This window comes from Lissotriton vulgaris, chromosome 7 (assembly GCF_964263255.1).
Source record: "Lissotriton vulgaris chromosome 7, aLisVul1.2, whole genome shotgun sequence".
NCBI lineage: Eukaryota > Metazoa > Chordata > Amphibia > Caudata > Salamandridae > Lissotriton > Lissotriton vulgaris.
The window spans coordinates 1,722,894,294-1,722,911,422 of record NC_141695.1 but is presented as its reverse complement, the minus strand read 5'-3'; the positions used below and the strand labels follow the sequence as shown (position 1 = coordinate 1,722,911,422).

The 17,129-nt window shown below is 43.3% G+C and overlaps 2 protein-coding genes across 2 annotated transcripts in view; both read right to left on the bottom strand.

The window, feature by feature from the left end:
* The window catches only part of LOC147706435 (tyrosine-protein phosphatase non-receptor type 6-like), a 315,590-nt gene that overhangs the window by 226,820 nt on the left and 71,641 nt on the right, over positions 1 to 17,129 (bottom strand). The window lies entirely within an intron of this gene.
* The window catches only part of LOC147706437 (uncharacterized), a 34,774-nt gene continuing 20,942 nt past the window's right edge, over positions 3,298 to 17,129 (bottom strand). The window contains exon 4 of the mRNA XM_086928417.1: positions 3,298 to 3,338. Within this exon, the coding sequence (XP_086784543.1) occupies positions 3,298 to 3,338 (41 nt within the window). The remainder of the gene's footprint in view (positions 3,339 to 17,129) is intronic.

The following is a 17,129-nucleotide window of genomic DNA, read 5'->3' as shown; positions in this document are numbered from 1 at the left end:
CGTGTTGGCTTGTAAATTCTACCACACTCAGTACATTAATGTCATTCAGCATTGATACATAAGCCTCCAAAAATAACCATTTAAATCAATATAACAATATGGTTTGTTCGTGGGCAAGGTGGAAGATCGCCATTGTGAACCATAGATTATTTCTTGATTCTATGTGATTGGCTAACATTGAATCCCAATTATTTCCTTCTAACTTTTGTTCTTCAATTTGTAAAAAAAAAAATGTCTTTCCTCTTGTCCTTTGATGGTTCCATACTGGGACCACTTATAATTGTACCATTTGCAACCTAGGTCCCAGTGACTAGTTTGGGTATACTCCCTTCTCTGTACAACTTCTTTGGTGATGGGCACTTACACCAAACCTTTGAAAGTTAACATTTTTCCAAATGTTTTTGGAAAATGTAAAACTAATTAACGCTGCAATAGGAATTTTCGCCTATTGTGTGGGGGTATTTTTTTAAACATTTTAACTTATTACAGAGAGCAAAAAAAAATCTTACCACCCACTCTTAATTGGGTGGACGGTTTGATGGCTTACCTCTGACAGCCCGTACACTGTGAGGCCATTGGAGGAATATGTCGGCGATGGAGCCGGAGCAGAGTCTGTTGATCGAACCTGATACATTATGTTGATGCAACCAACCATAAATCAGGTGGGCGGACCAAGAGTTTGGCTAAGAGGGTAGTCCATAGATGTTGCAACAGAGTTCCCTCTCCTCCAAACTTTAAATTGGGTCATAGTAAGGAAGTAAAGCAGTAGGAGGGAGCATGAGAATTTTGAGGAAAACAGGAGTAGAGATCGAGGGTAGGGTTAGAGGTCACCTACTGACATCACACCTACACCAGTCACTTTACTTAAACACTTCTTCAAAAGGTTCACTTTTCAGGTGCTTCCTGAGGGTAAAATAGTTTTGTTTGTGATCTGTGGAGGGGGTTAAAGCCATTCTAGAATGTCCGACCTTGGGATCCACATTTACACCCCAACTTCTCTTCTTCTTGGGTAATATATTGATCTCATCTAACATTAGATAAAATGTTGACAATCTTAACAGAGGTGGGTCATCCTCTTAAAACTCAAGCCAGGCTCGAGCCTGAAGCGTGAAGCTTGAGGTCCCTGCCCATAATTAGTCGAGCTTTAATGTGGGTTCTGCCTGTCAACCTTGCTCTACCCTCATGCACAAAGAGGGAAAACAGAGCATTAACATTTGAGTTAAAAAGGTGAAAAAATACACACCCATCCACTGGTGCTTTTACATGTTAGCATGCAAATACCAAGGCTGTGCAGTTTTCAATCAACCTCATGGTTCCTTAGTCGACTACCAGACATTCCCTGCCACCTTATCTCACTGTTGCGGGCTCCTGCTTTTCCCATAGTTATGTTTTTTTCCCCACGTTCTCCTTATTACCCCTATGCATGTTTTTCCTTCTCCTGCTCTCATGGAATGTTTGATGAAGAAAAATAAGTGCTGGTCCCCAAAGATGAGTGCTGGTGGTCCCACCGGCTCAAATAAAGCATTGGCTCACTGAAATTTGATGTTGCCGGAAACCAATGTCAGCTTCATCCCTTTAAGACATACTTAAGCGATACTTGTTGCATCAGAAAAAACACAGATTGGTAAAACACAAAAGATTTCGAAGGACCCTAGCTATCTGAGTACTTTAGGGTCTGACTTTTCTCTACATCTGCTGGGTAATATATTGTTCCCATCTAACATATCAGTTTCTGGTATGAAATAATGTCTTGTTTGAACTAGCGGTTATAGGTTCTTGCACTTTAGAACTTCCTGGAATTGTTTAGATCATTAGCACAAAAGCAACAAATATTACTATAAAGCAGAAGGCCGTAAGCCAAAAGCCAACAATTACAAAAACAAAAACAGAAAGCATTGAAAAAGCCAACAGGTCTCACCTCTGGGACCTACTGCCTTTGCTGTGCAGCATGGCCAAAAGAAAAACAAAATAAAAAATAACTGATAAAACAAAAATTCTGCCATAGTAGCGGCATGATTTTGTATGTGAGTGAGTGCGTTGACGTGTGCTCATAAAATGAGTCGTTATGCATGCGTGCCTACAAAATGAACCTGAGATGGGGATGAGTTTTTGCAATGGTTAGGAGGGGAAGCAAACGAGTGAGAGAGCTTCAAAACACCTGCACCCTCATGGAGTGCTTACTCAAAAAGACAAATAGAGTGTCCTAAAAGTGAATAGAGAAAGGATAGAAGCCAGCCAATGAGAGAGATGGTAAAAAGGCTATGATCCAGGATAAGGACAAACACAAGATGTATAACCCAGGGCAAGAAAAGCCACTGAATATGAAGCACGCAAGAGAGAGCATCAATAAAGCCAATCAGTGGTACGCAATGGCCGGGCTGTAAGCCCTCGTAAATTCTTAGTAATCCCACAAAGGGTCTTTTGCAATATAGGTTTGAAGCATAAAGTAGGATATTTTGAGCAGAGTGCATCATTAAGGTAGGAAATGTGCTTACCACAGCCTGTTCTGAAGATTGGAAAGACCACAGAGAAAAAAAAATATTTAGTCTGACATTATTTTCAGCATTTTAGGGCATAGGTCAAGTCATTTGTTTGCCTCTACCTATCTAGAAAATAAATCAGTAAAAGTATGGAAAAACAAATCAGATTTCGCCAAATAATTCCTCTCATAGTGCTTAATTAGTTGCATTCAAAGTTGCCAAATAAGCGAGTCTCTCATACATTCTAAAAATAATCACAATACTTTAAATTGATTCATTTGTCCTAAAAACATATTTTACTTTATGGTACAAGCGTTAACAATTATTATTTTATGAAGAAGAATGGACAAATATATTACTGGTGTTAATAATATATTAAAAGCTCAGAGAAGAAGAACAAACATTGCCCATGGAAAGAATGTGAAAGTTAGGTGATCTATTGCATAATTGGTTCTAGATAAAATTGTTTAATAGAACACCAGTCCAAAAACAAGAATACGTATATCCAATATATCACACGTAAGACCCCAGTCTTTTGGTTTGGTTATTGCTTCTTTTGTTTTAGACAGTTTTCACAAAATGTTAATTGTTGGGAAAGCTGCAGGGCTCGCATCAATCTAAAACAAAATAAACAAAAAACATTGGCTAAAAACAAAAATGTTTTTTGGTCTCAAAAAGCATACACTGTTATAGTAGTTCCTGGCAGTTAAGGGAACTACTTTGTGTGCGGATATCCTCCTTTTGAAATGGCAGAATGAGGTCACTCACAGTGAATTTAGTCAATGACTGAAGTAAGCTGATCCAAAATTGGCATCTGCTAGAGGAACTTGAATGTTCTTTCCCGCGACCGTTGTTCGCCTATAAGAAAAATAAGAGCATTGGCCAAAGTGTAATTAGAGCGGATGTACTAACCCCCAAGCCAAAAAGTGATCTACTCTCAATATGGGGCCTGAAGCCAATTGTAGGGCACCACAAATGTGGAAATTGCATATCGTGTGAATCCACAATTGAAGGGTCTGAATTTGAACACAGGGGAATAAAATGTAAAAACACCAGCTTCTCGAATTGCAAGACACGAAACGTGGTATATGCAATTATCTGTGCCTGCCAAAAGTTGTACATAGGAAAAACGACACAACAGGTCAATAGTCGGATTACCCAACACAGGTCAAGAATTAAAAAGAAGGTTGTGAGCGCTCCTATGGTCCAACACTTCCTAGATTCAAACCACAGTGAAATGGACTTTAAGTGGACTGTACTTTGTACAATAGTGCCAACAGGAAACAAAGGTCTGATTGACATTGAGGATACACTCCTTAGGAAAGAGGCATACCGGATTCTAAAATTTAACAGTGCGCAAAACGGATTAAACACTCTCTCCGAGGTGTCTAGACTATAGTGTAAAGTTGTGTGGGACTCCACGGGGATCTGGTAGTCCCCCTTGACTGAAGGGTGTGGAATTGGGGAGCGCCCGACACGTGCTGGGCCAATTGATAGGTATTCGCGTACTCCCATAACCAACCAACTACAAATCCCAGAAAACCTATGGTCATGTGACCACATTAAGTAACCAGGCAACCCGGCCGCCGCCCTCCACAGTGAAGCATTGGTGAAAGCAAGTCGCACAGAGCAAGGTGAGCGGAGGGTCTGAGTGATCGCACGAAATTTGGTTTATGCAATGGGAGACTAAAACACACTCCGGTCCATTTCTTAACAGTGCAGGAGACCGGAGGCTTGAATGAGAGTGACTACGCGGTACTTCCAATTAGAATTGAAGAACCGGGTGAAAATTGTTTGTCATGGAGTGAGCCGCTCCCGAAGCCCGCGGTGTACCAAACGAGGTAGGAGCGGCACAATAATCTACTGAAAGGGGTATTAAAGGATATGAGCCCACCAGTATTAATTTCCTCCTCGCCCTCCCCCAGGTCATTAAGCATCACCATGCCATAGGGAGACGCCCATACACGGACCCCAAAAGAAAGTCAAAGGTACGTCCTGCAGTGTTTTTGTATGAAGTGACCGTAGGGCCAGTATTGAGCCTGACTCTAAATTGAATTTTTAACGTTCTCTAGACTGCAGCTCTAACGACCCAGAACCAGACATAGGATAAACACGGCTACCATTCAGGTAACATGGATTTTAAATGTAGAAGATTCAAAGCGGAACTATAAGATGAGGCTGTAGGAATTGACACTGAAATAGTGTTCTTCTTTTTTCCCTTACACACATGCAGATAGTAATGACAAGGCCCTGAAGAGAACCCATAACTGCTGTATGGAGTTCGAAACGCGTCGGCATGAAAGGAGATAAAAATTAGCAGCACCAATAACAAAATTAACACTATCAATAACTCTTGACTCGTAGTGACTGGTATAATAAATGTGTCGTGATATCTCCTTTTACCTGTGACTTTGTCCACCACTGTTCCTATGATTCCAAATCATTGATGGTTATTGAGGCTAGTAATTGCGATTCGCCTCTTGGAACAGTCTGAAATAGACATAAATGCTTTGTTGTGTATAGTGAATGCACTTTTTGATGTAATGATTTTCTCTTTCTTTGTTAAATGTTGTGTTTAAGTTGATATATGTATATGTCATATTTGTTGTGTTCTTTCTCTGACATGTAAATTTAAGATTTTTTCAAAAAACTTTTGAAAGAAAAGGTACAAATAAATATACCTAACATATCTAACTAAAGTTGATGTGTTGCTTATAACTAAGAGCTAACAAAAACAAGTGGGGGGGCATTCTTTTCATGTGCAAATAGTAATTAAGGTCCAGCCTTTCCCATTACCCAAGGACCTAACTCCTTTACACGAAAAAGATCCACCCACTACAGCATTCAGCATGCAGCATAGGTGATGGAAGGAAGATGCAACGGGCACAAAACACCACAACAATGGATGAAGAGGTCTGGCTGAAAGTCCGTTTAAGTAAGCATATTTTATATGCTATGTTAGTAAAATAAAAAGGTCTTGGCTTATGACAGAACTAAGTAAGGGATGTCGGATCAGAATAGCTTGATTCTTTTGAAGCTGATCTTCTATAATTCACTATGTGCCAAGGGGAAGGGAAACCAAATATTCCGATGAGCACTGGGAGATTCTTCATAAGTTCATGTTGTTCACCAATAGGCTCCTCTTAGATAAACTGGACACTGGTCCCAAAATACAGTTGCGTTTTGACTGCTTTCATTCGAAGGGAGCTCTCATGACGAGGACCTAGTGGTTCATGTATGCGTGAGGGAAGGTCGTTTTTAGGAAAAGACAGTAATTTGTGATAGGAAAAGTGGTCATGAAGGAAGCCTTGTTGAACAATACATCTTGTAAAATGGGAAATAAAGTATTACTCAGGGATAGGAGTTATGATTATTGTGGAGTTTTGAAGCCATCCTGTGTGGGTAAACCTGTTATAAATGGGATTTTAGTTGACAAAGGTTTGTTGAGAGGAATAAAAAAGTGTATGTTCATCCTGCATATCCTGGTATTGTATTGTATTGTATTATGATTTGTAAAGCGCGATTGCTGCCCAAAGGGCGTCCAAGCGCTAGAGTATAGAGAGCAGAGCTGGGGGGTGACGGAGGCTGAGATTTAGGTGGGCCTGGCAAACAAATGAGTCTTCAGTTGTTTACGGAATGAGAGTAAGTTAGGATTGGACCTGATTTGTAGCGGGAGTGTGTTCCACATCTTCGCGGCGTTTAAGGAAAACAACCTTCCTCCGGTCCTGGCTCTCCTTACTCTTGGGACTACGGCCAGGAAGGCCTCCGTGGACCGAAGGGTTCTGTTGGGATGGTATTGAGTGACCAATTTGTTAATGAGCGCTGGACCAGAATTCCAGAAAGCTCGGTGCGCGATGCATAGTGCCTTAAAAGCCACTCTCTGTTTTACTGGGAGCCAATGTAGGCTGCTCAGTGCGGGTTTAGCAGACTGTGTCCTTGGAATTTGTAGCAGGACGCGGGCTGCGCAGTTATGGACCACCTGTAGTTTTCGCATGGACATCTCGGGGGCCCCTACATACAGGGCGTTGTTTGAGTCCAACCGGGACTGAATAAGGCCCTGAACTGCCACTTGTCTGGCTTCCATAGGGAGGAGGGGCAGACTTTTCTTAGTGTTCTAAGTAAGCCAAAACAGATGGCGGATAGTTTGGTAGCCTGGGTGGAGAAAGAAAGGTTTTTGTCCAGCCATACTCCTAGGCTTTTTACGCTCTCCTTGGGGGTGGGAGGGGTGCCCAGACATCCAGGCCACATGGAGAGAATTGATGTGGGTAGTGCGGGCCTAGGAGCATAAGCTCGGTCTTGTCTCCATTCAGTTTTAAGGAGGAGCCTGTCATCCACTTTTTTATGTCCTCTAGGCAGTTCATCAGACTTCCTGAGGTGTGACCGGCGCCTTCCTGAGTCAGTGAAACCACTAGCTGGGTATCGTCAGCGTATGATACGATTTTTATACCGGACGGTTCGACGAGCCCAGCCAACGGTTTCATATAGACACTGAAGAGCACAGGGCTCAATGAAGAGCCCTGTGGTACTCCACAGTTCAGGGGTTTACTGGCTGATATTATGTCCCCGTCAAAGATCTGGAAGGATCTATTGTGCAGGAATGATTCAAGCCATTTTAGACCATTGCCTCCGACACCGATGTTGTGCAGACGGTTCAGCAAGGTGGCATGGCTGACAGTGTCGAAGGCTGCACTTAGATCAAGGAGGATCACTGCCACTGATCCTCCCTGATCTAATATCCTTCGGGACTCTTCGACGACTGCCAGCAATGCGGTTTCAGTACCATGTTTAGGCCTGAAACCTGTCTGGGATGGATCAAGGAGTGCATGGCTTTCCAGAAATTGTGTCAACTGCGTGTTTATGTGCTTCTCCAGTACCTTACTTACCCAAGGAAGTAGTGAGATTGGGCGGTAGCTGGAGTGATCTTCTGGGTTTAGGGTAGGTTTTTTTAGCAGAGCCCGTACCATCGCTCTCTTCCATCCATTGGGTACTGTGCAGGAGGATATAGATGAGTTGAGAAGCTCTAGCACCACTGGAAGAATGGTTCGGCTTGCCTGAAGCAATATTTCTGGTGGGGCAGGGTCAAGGGGGGAGCCAGATTTGACTTGGCGTGCCAGTTGTTGCAATATCTCCAGGTTTAGTGGGGAGAAGTGGTCCAGCGTAGGCTGTCCTTGGGGGGGGGGGGGAGTTAATCGAAGAGATCTGATTGGGTGTTATTGAATTATTGGCTGTTACCGGGAATGCGGAGTAGATCTGAGTGACTTTATTATGGAAAAAGTCTGCAAGTTCTGGTCTATTTGGGATACAACTTAAAAACGTTACGTCTGTAATGTGGGTCTCAGTGAATTAGAAAAGGATTGGGAGAAAAGCCTTTCAGCAGTCACACTGCATAAAAACATAATTGTTAACACAAATAAATTAATTCAAAGTATTGTTGTGATGTTTTCTTTCTAGAAAACTTGATTAACACACTTCATGTTTGATCAACAAACTGGGGGGTGGGGGGGGTATACGTTTTGTTGGTTTGTTACATAGTCCGACCTCCTTTGGTTTATAAGTACTCAACCCCATTTTGAACCCTGACATCGATTCATATGGCATTGTATGACATTGGAAACAGAATTTAAATGACTGCATGGCCATTCTGTTGGAAATCTCCTTCCTAGGCCAGTAGAGGTTCATCAAGCTTCCGAGGTAAAGTGCTACTTTTTTCTGATAAGCTCTAAAGACTTCAAAAAGAGATCTTTAGAACTAACAATTCTTCCCAATCTAAACCCTATTGAGATACATAGCACCTTGCAAATTAATTAAAATCCTGGCCCAGGACACCAAAGAGCTTTAAAAACGAATACTGGAAAATAAAGCTGTCGGTTATGCTGGAAAAAAATGCTCCCTCTTACTCCCCTTGGTAAAAAGGCCAACAACGTTAAATTAGCTCTTACATACACCTCTGCTGTCACAACTGATTTGTCCTGATGAGGACCATGCTACAATATGGAAGGTGTCGAAACACTGGCTGTCTGTCTGAGCTGTATCATTAATGTGATTTTGATTCTAGTCAGTCTGATATTTGACATAATGTAAATGTACACAGTGGGCAGGATAACTGGCATAGGTGCACACCTCTGATACAGTTGTGCTAATCTGCTCTATGACGGAAATCATTTACTTGCCTTCAAAAGTTTAACTCAAGCATCTGAACCTCTCATTGATCATGGATAGATATGTCTGAGCCAAGGGTGGGAAGATCTATCTTGCCTTTATGGACCTGTCGGCAGCTTTTGACTGCGTGTCCCACCCTAGACTCTGGCAGATAATGGAGGAGATGGGAATCGATCAGGCATTGGTCGACTTCATCAGACAGCTGTACTCGGACGCCTCTTTGTCAGTCTGCTATGGAAAGAATGGGGAGTGTACCCGATCATTTAAGATCTTAAGAGGGGTAAGGCAAGGCTGCGTCCTGGCACTGTTTTTATTTTCCATCTATACCAACGGTGTGGGAAAACATCTTGAGGGTGCAGCCTTGGATCAGAACCCCCAGGATATTGCGGCATGTATTTGCAAATTTAGAGGCACAAATATGGAAATTTTGCGGCACAAATATGGAAATTTAGCGGCATTTTTGCGGCACTTTATTTTACTCATAATCATTCATTTTCAGCCTTAAATCAATGGAAATTGTTTTAGCAGAGTATTCCACTTGGAAATAGGCCTGTTTAAAGTTCTGCAGCTCTACGGAAGCACAGCTCCAATCCTAACCTCGTGCCTGGAGACCTTTTTTGCAAACGAAATAGTACATATTGCGGTTATCGTTCAACCCAGCTGATTTTGCTATTTTTTCGTGAATCGCAAAATGCTGGGGGGGAGCTCGCTAAAGCTGTCTGTAGGCGAGAAAAAAAAATAAAACACTAGGGCCCAGATGTAGGTAAATCTAATTTACCGACTCAAATACCGAATTTTACTGATTCGGTATTTATGAATCGGTAAATTAGAAGGAGGCAGATGTAGGTAATTTTTAAAACACAATTACCGAATCTGTAAGATTCGGTATTTACCAATTGATTCCTATGGGCTTTGAAGCCCATAGGAATCAAAGGGAAATACCGATTCGGTATTTACCGAATCGGTAAATACCGAATCCTGGCAGGGGGAACGGGGTGTCACTTTGACAATAGGATTGGGTGGTAAATACCGACTCCTAAAGGGCCTGTGGCATTCTGTGAAGTGCCACCTACATATTGATTTACAGAATCGGTAAATTTTCCGATTCGGTATTTTACCGATTCTGTATATTTACCGAATCGGTAAATTTACCGATTCTGTAAATCAGATGCCCCCTACATCTCAAAAGCCAAATACGGGTCGGTAACGGCCGAAATCGGCCGTTACCGACCGGTATTTGGCTACCTACATCTGGCCCTAGATTTTTCCCTATTGTTCTAAAATACTTTTAGAGTGATTCCCTCTTATATTTGTTGTTTCAATTTATATTTCAAGGGAGAAAGAAAATACCTGATTTCCCTAAATTTCTCTATTTTGTTTTACCCGTCTTGAAAAAGAAATGATGGGCAGGTGGGTAAACTACAGGCCAGGTGACAGTCATACCTATGTGGGATGGCAGGCACCCCATGCCAGTGCAACTGATGTGAGGCACCTGACAGAGCAGCTGCCATGTTGTCTCTAATGTCTTAAAAACAGAGAACACCTGTCCTTTGAAGTTCCCGCCTCGTGCCTACACGACACAGCATGGGCTCTGATTACAGGTCTGTGCCCCTCACCTGGCACCTACCCGGGATACGAACCCTCGCCTGTTGCGACCTTCCAGTGCCATACCCTCACCCAGTGCCATGCTTCCAGGGCACTGACCATGTCTGGTGCGCTCGAGGGAGACAATGTTACCAACCAAGAAAGCGCAGCAGGTTAAGTTCTTGCTTTAAAGCTATGTTTTCAACTTGGAGTTTCAAGTATAGACACTCCAGCTGAACTGATTTCCTTCGTTTTCAATTAAATAAGGTGAGTCTAATGAACTCCGGTGATAGCAAAATGTTTCTCACAGTGCTGTGAAACAGCAAAACTGCAATTTACCATGTGTTTCAGTTTAACAAGGGGAGCAGGCAAGGCACGGGATTTATTCAATTTATTGAGAAAATTAAATTATTTAGTCACAAAATGATCCTGTGATGAACCTGAAAGAAGATTCCACCCTACCCGAAATACTTCCTCAACAGTGGTCTCTCGATTTCTCTTCACTGTGGTGAAGGCCTCCCCTCTGCAGTTTCCCTGGACCTCGTGACATCACTTCTGGTGCCGCTGGGGAGGCAGGGGCCTTTCAAGTGTATATCAACTGTGTTTTTTTTAGTCTTCGTTTAAAATAATTTACATTTTAATTGTACGTCTTATTCTCACAACTTGCTTGCATAGTGCTCCTTACATTTTACAAGTTAAATGTGTTTTACTGGGACACATCCCCATCTCTGTCCAGTTTCTCCCCTCGAGTATTGCCAAGTAAACCGCTTCACCCCTTTTAAGAAATGCAATATTCAATACGATCCTTATTGTGCTCAAACAGTGAATATTATTATCAACAGAAGGGGCCAGTCTTTGAATCTCGCCTCAGGAGACCCGTAGTTCGAACCCCGTGCAATGCTGGCCGCTCTGTCAAGCTGTCCTTAGTTCGTCTGTAGGTGTGGTTTCTGTCGGTGTAAATATTAACAATTGAAAACTGTCCTTTGCCGAGCTCTGCCATCATCCGGGGGATCCTGAGTGCGGGCGCACTCTGTCTCTTTAATGACTGTTTCACACAGCATGCGCTCTTCTGAGGGGGCCTAGCCAAGTCAGTGAGCGTTATGGTCCCTAAATGCATAAGATATGAGCCCCAGCTGCTATTCTGTTTTAAGGCTGTACGGAGACACGTAGTGACGTGTTTGCGTACAGCCAATAAGAAGCCACCATTTTTTTTACGCCTGCCAGGAGACCTTTTTTTGCGGCCGAAATAGCAAATATCGCAGCCATCGCGCTACCCAGCTGATTTCGCGATTTGTTCATGAATCGCGAAATCGCGAAATGCTGGAGGGTCTGCTTGGATGTTCCCGTGCTCTCCAACCATCAGCGGTTACCGATCTTGGCATATGCTGATGGCACCGTTCTGATGGCCCGAACTGGGATGGAGCTCCAGCATCTTATATCGGCCTATGTGGTCTTTATGAATTCTCTAGATTTAAAGGTCAATCAGACCAAATCTTTTATAATTATTGCGGGGGCAGGGTAACGAGAAAGACCACCATATTTCTTTATGGACTCTGATAAAATTGAGGTGGTGAACTTGTTTCCATATTTAGGTGTTCTCTTTGATAAAAATCAATCATGGTCCAAATTGCTAGAGGGCAGAGCAATGGGTATGCAGAGAAGTCTAGTGGCATTGAAAACATTTTCTAAAAGATTGGGAGCCAAACCTCTAATTCCTATGAAAAAAATCTATCATGCAAAAACATAGGTGGCAGCGGTGTATGGGGCAGCAGTAAGGGGAATGGCTCCCAGCGATTCTCTGCAATCCATTGAGAATAAATTTTTTAAGTCTTTTACTTCCCTACCCCAGTCATACTCTAATTATGTGCTTCATATGGAACTGACTCTACCATACATTATGGATTCTATCAAAATGGCACCAGGGTATGAAGGCCGTCGCTGATTGGATGGAGGCAAGCCGGCTGAAGCTGAACACCGACAAGACGGAGATCTTCATCCTTGGGCCCAACCCTGCAGCGTGGGACGACTCCTGGTGGCCAGCATCACTGGGAACCCCCCGGCACCAACCAACCACGCACGCAACCTAGGGGTCATCCTCGACTCCAAGCTCAGCATGACCAACCAAGTCAACGCAGTCTCCTCCTCCTGCTTCCACACCCTCTGTATGCTCCGCAAGATCTACAGATGGATCCCGGCGGACACACGGAAAACCGTCACCCATTTCCTCGTCAGCAGCCGACTCGACTACGGAAATGCCCTCTACGCCGGAGCCCCGTCCAAATTCATAAACAGACTCCAAAGAATCCAGAACGCCTCAGCATGCCTGATCCTTGCCGTCCCACATCGGGACCACATCACCCCGCATCTGAGAGACCGACACTGGCTCCCCGTCGACAAAAGAATCACATTCAAACTCATGATCCACGCACACAAAGCACTCCACAAGACCGGCCCAGCATATCTCAACAACAGACTCGCCTTCTACGTACCCAACAGGAAACTCCGCTCCACCGACCTTTCTCTGGTCGCCGTCTCGCGCATCCACAGAACCACTTCCAGGGGCAGTTCCTTCTCCCACCGCGCCGCCAAGACCTGGAACGCCAGCCCCCTCCACCTACGACAGACCGCAGACCTCCCGGCCTTCAGAAGACTGCTCAAGACCTGGCTCTTCGACCACTAGCTGCAGCTCCTCCGCCCCCCCCCCCCCCCCCCCCGAGCCTTGAGACCCTAACGGGTAAGTAGTGCGCTTTACAAATCCCCTAATTGATTGATTGATTGACTCCTGTTGTGGCATTCTATATGGCGTAGGGACACAGTCCCCCTTACCCAATATGTAATAACAACTATTTTAAAATCAGACAATTACAGCAGGATTAGATGGCTAAAGTACGTGGAGTCAGAACTATCTCGCCTTTTTAAAGATCCATCCACCTGTAACTCCATTACAAAGCGGAAAGTAATTTAGATATTCACTCAGAGAGCCGAATACTTAAGAAGAGAAAAAAGTTTCACACACACAGTCTGTATGAATTAACCCCAGTGCTGGAGAAGGGAAGCTACTTTTATTTGGCTGATGTTACATTGCTACATCACAAATATATTTTATTAAGATTTCATCTAAATTTGATACCATTGATGGCAGGATATCCAGGGAAGAAATATAAACATTCTGATTTTTCCCTGTGTCCATGTAACAAATTATCCCCACAAAATGATCTTCATCTTTTATTCTTTTGTGGTCTTTACCGCCAGGAAAGATATCATTTTATTGTACCGATTTGTAAGGGTTACAATTTTACATTTTGTCGCGTAGCATTGTTCTTTCTCAAATCCTTGCAAAATTCTTTTGTGTGTTTCTCGTTAGCATCATTTTTATGAGCATGTTTGAAAAAGAGGAAGCAGGTAGGCTCATAACACGATTTAGGACTGGTTTGTATTTGTATATAGATTAAATGGATTTTAACCAAATGAGATGTTAGCAGATTTTTAAGTGTCAGGACTTATGCTATTTTTATCTATAGCTTTTCTTAAACTGTGACTGTAAATATGTTTATGATCTTATGTGTAAGATTGAATAAAGGATTTGAATTGAATTGAACTCAAGCATCTTCCTAAGCTTAATCTATTTTGGCAAGACACTCTCACTCTTATACCTCATGTTAAAAATCTCCGTGTACTTTTCAGTCCAAATCCTTTAGCACAACCACGGTAACTACTGACAAATTCCAAATAGTCAATATTTGCAAAATCCTTAGCCACATTTCCTTCCACACTGGTAACGCTCTATTCTCTGCACTTAACTGGACAAGCAAGTGAGGCATCTGAAATAGCCCACTTGTTGGCGTACTTCTTTTATAATAACAACATTGTTATTCGTTTTTGGAATCCACCAAGTAAAGTACAATCACCTTCACAGTACAACCAACCATTTAACAAATCACACCTCCACCCATAGTGTGCCTCCCACGTCCCCCATTTCTTATTGTTCTTCCGTGGGCAGCCTTTTGCAGTGTATATATGCGCTTTTCGAATTGAGCGCACCATTCCACTCCTGCTCTCCATTCCACCAGGGACATGGCACTGGGCAAGTTCTATGTCCGGGCAATGTCCCATTTAGCAACCAATGTGGTAACACCCACGAGTGTACAGTCAGCCCGGGAGTCGCCAATCTCATCAACCATGCCAAGCAGGGTTACCATGAGAGTTAGAACATGGTCCCGCACCAAGACCTCAGAAAGCTCACTTAGTATTGCCAATATGTGGAGATAACCGAGCAGGCCCCAGACAATGTGATAACAGTCAGCTGGAGCTGCGGAACAGCGGAAACAGGCAGATTAGGGAATCCTGCTGGGACAGTGTAAACGTATCAGGTGAGTGCAGGGAATTTAATTGAATCACCCGGATGTGTGAGGAGATGGGCAACGTGCACGGAGCCAGCCAGGACTCCTTCCAACCCGCTTGTCGGCTTACTTTAATACACATTCCCACCACTACACAAAGTGGTAAACTCTGCCAAAAGATCTATTTGTAACTTTTACAGCCATACATTCTACTGTTGCTACACAATTGGCTGGATACGAGCAAAGAAATAGGTATTTAAGCACTAAATGGTCAACTTCACAGCTACCTACAATGAATGCAGAACATACATAGCTACTGCACAACCCCCACTATACCTGCCGGTGCCGCCTCATGATTTCTCGCTTTCCAGTTATTTAGTCCTCCCCTATGGAAAAGACTACCACTGACCTGCACTCTATTCCTGCTATTATCACTTTTGAATTTATTGTAAAGTCTTACGTAAGCCGGTAAATGGCCTTATCTGATCCTCATTCACACACTCATGCTCTCCTAGGGCCCCTTGAAGTCCCCAGATAAATATACTGATGGGTAGACGTTCAGTAGTAATACCAATCTGCACAGAACTTTCTTTTTTTAATGTAATTGTGTTTCTAGTCTGACTGTGGTTCTTTTGCTACGTACATCATTTCTTTTCTAAATGGTCATTTCTCTCCCCAACAAATCTTGCAGACATGTATGGCAATCTGGCATTTGCAGAAAATAATCTGTAATATGAAGTGTCAAGAAAAAAAGGTTGCACTAGGATACCACGTCGAGTCCATGTGGAACTGACAGAACTGCTGTTGGTAGAAGGGAGCAACTCTTATGCATAAGTAAAGTCAAGACTTGGTGGGTCATCTGTATCAGGTGCGGTGAGGGTAAAAACCAGCCCATACCGTTGTAACTTAAAGAATTTCAAGGTCATTAATATAGATCTGCACCTATAGCACCTCTACAATATAGTCTACCAATATATTGTCCACGTAATGATAGGTAGGTAGGGAAGTTCATATCTACAATTCTAACTCAACATCCACTTACCTTGAAGATATATTAGTCAGTATTTCAGAGTCAATGGGTATGGATGTCAATATTAAAACTTCAATATCGCAGACCTGGCAGCTTAAAAAAAATTCACCACATAGAAGGGAGTAGGGACGTGGAGGGGTTAGGGCTCCGTGCTGAGAACTGTGTCAGAAGCAACTCTACCCCTGCCCCCACCAGTCCTTCCTCACCTCCAAAAAAGGATTGCTCAGGCTGACGCCAAAGTCCTGATGTGTATAACATAACGTGCATTTGCAAAGTGCACGTTCACCCAAGGGTATTTTGGAGCTGACTAACGAATAGTTTCTTACCTGTCGGTGTAGTTTTGCAGCTTGAAGATCTTTCTGGATTCACTATGCTGTGCATTATTCCGCAATCTGGTGGTTGGGTCCGGAATCTTAGTCTTTTTTCTCTCTTTTTTTTTTTTGTAGCCCAGGTGGGCGTCGACGTCCCACCATTTGGTGTACCTTCGGTGACGTCGGCATGCTTCCGGCGGAAGCTACCACCCTTGGGCGCCATCTTCGGATTCTTTTTTTCTGTCTCTTTTTTCTTTTCTGTGTTTGTAGTGAATCCATGGCTATGTTTGTTAATCCTTTTTTTTTTTTTTGTAATTCTTTTCACGTATCTTGTAAGCTTCAACTTTCTTTCTTCTTCTATGTGTTTCCACCTTCTTTTCCAGCCTCATCTTTCTGGCGGAGGCGGGTGGGTTCGCTAGTGAATCCAGAAAGATCTTCAAGCTGCAAAACTACACCGACAGGTAAGAAACTATTCGTTTTGCAGCGTGAATCTTTCTGGATTCACTATGCTGTGCATAGATTTTGTAGCGGTTTCTGTTACTTTTGTGGCGGCTGGGTGGAAGATGAGCGTTGGTTGTTGAAAATATGTTGAAGCACTTTTTGTCCTACTTGTGCTTCCTTGTTCATTTGAACACCCACGCAATAGTGCTTAGTGAACGTGTGCACTGAAGCCCATGTTGCCGCCAGGCATATGTCCTGAATTGGTGTGTTGGCCAGAAAGGCAATTGTTGCTTCTTTCTTCCTGGTTGAGTGGGCCTGTGCCCCTCCTGTTAGCTCCTGGCCCGCTTGCTTGTGGCAGAACTGAATAGTTTGTGCGATCCATCGAGCTATGGAGTTTTTCGTCACTGGTTTACCCATGTAACTGTTTGCAAAGGATACGAAGAACTGTTTTGTCTTCCTGTGTCCTTTCGTTCTTTCCATGTAGTGCATCACTGCCCTTCTTGCGTCTAGAGTGTGGAGTGCTCTCTCAACGCTTGTAGTGGGGTTTTGGAAGAAGCTCAGGATCTGAATACTTTGATTCATGTGAAATCTCGACACCACCTTCGGCATGAAGTGTGGGTCCGTTCTCATTACGACCCTGTCACTGTGTATCTGAATGTAGGGTTCCTGTAGTGTTAGAGCCTGCAGTTCGCTCACTCTCCGTAGTGATGTGATTGCTACCAGAAAGGCAGTTTTCATAGTCAGCATTTGCAGTGATGCTTTGTGCATTGGTTCGAAAGGTGCT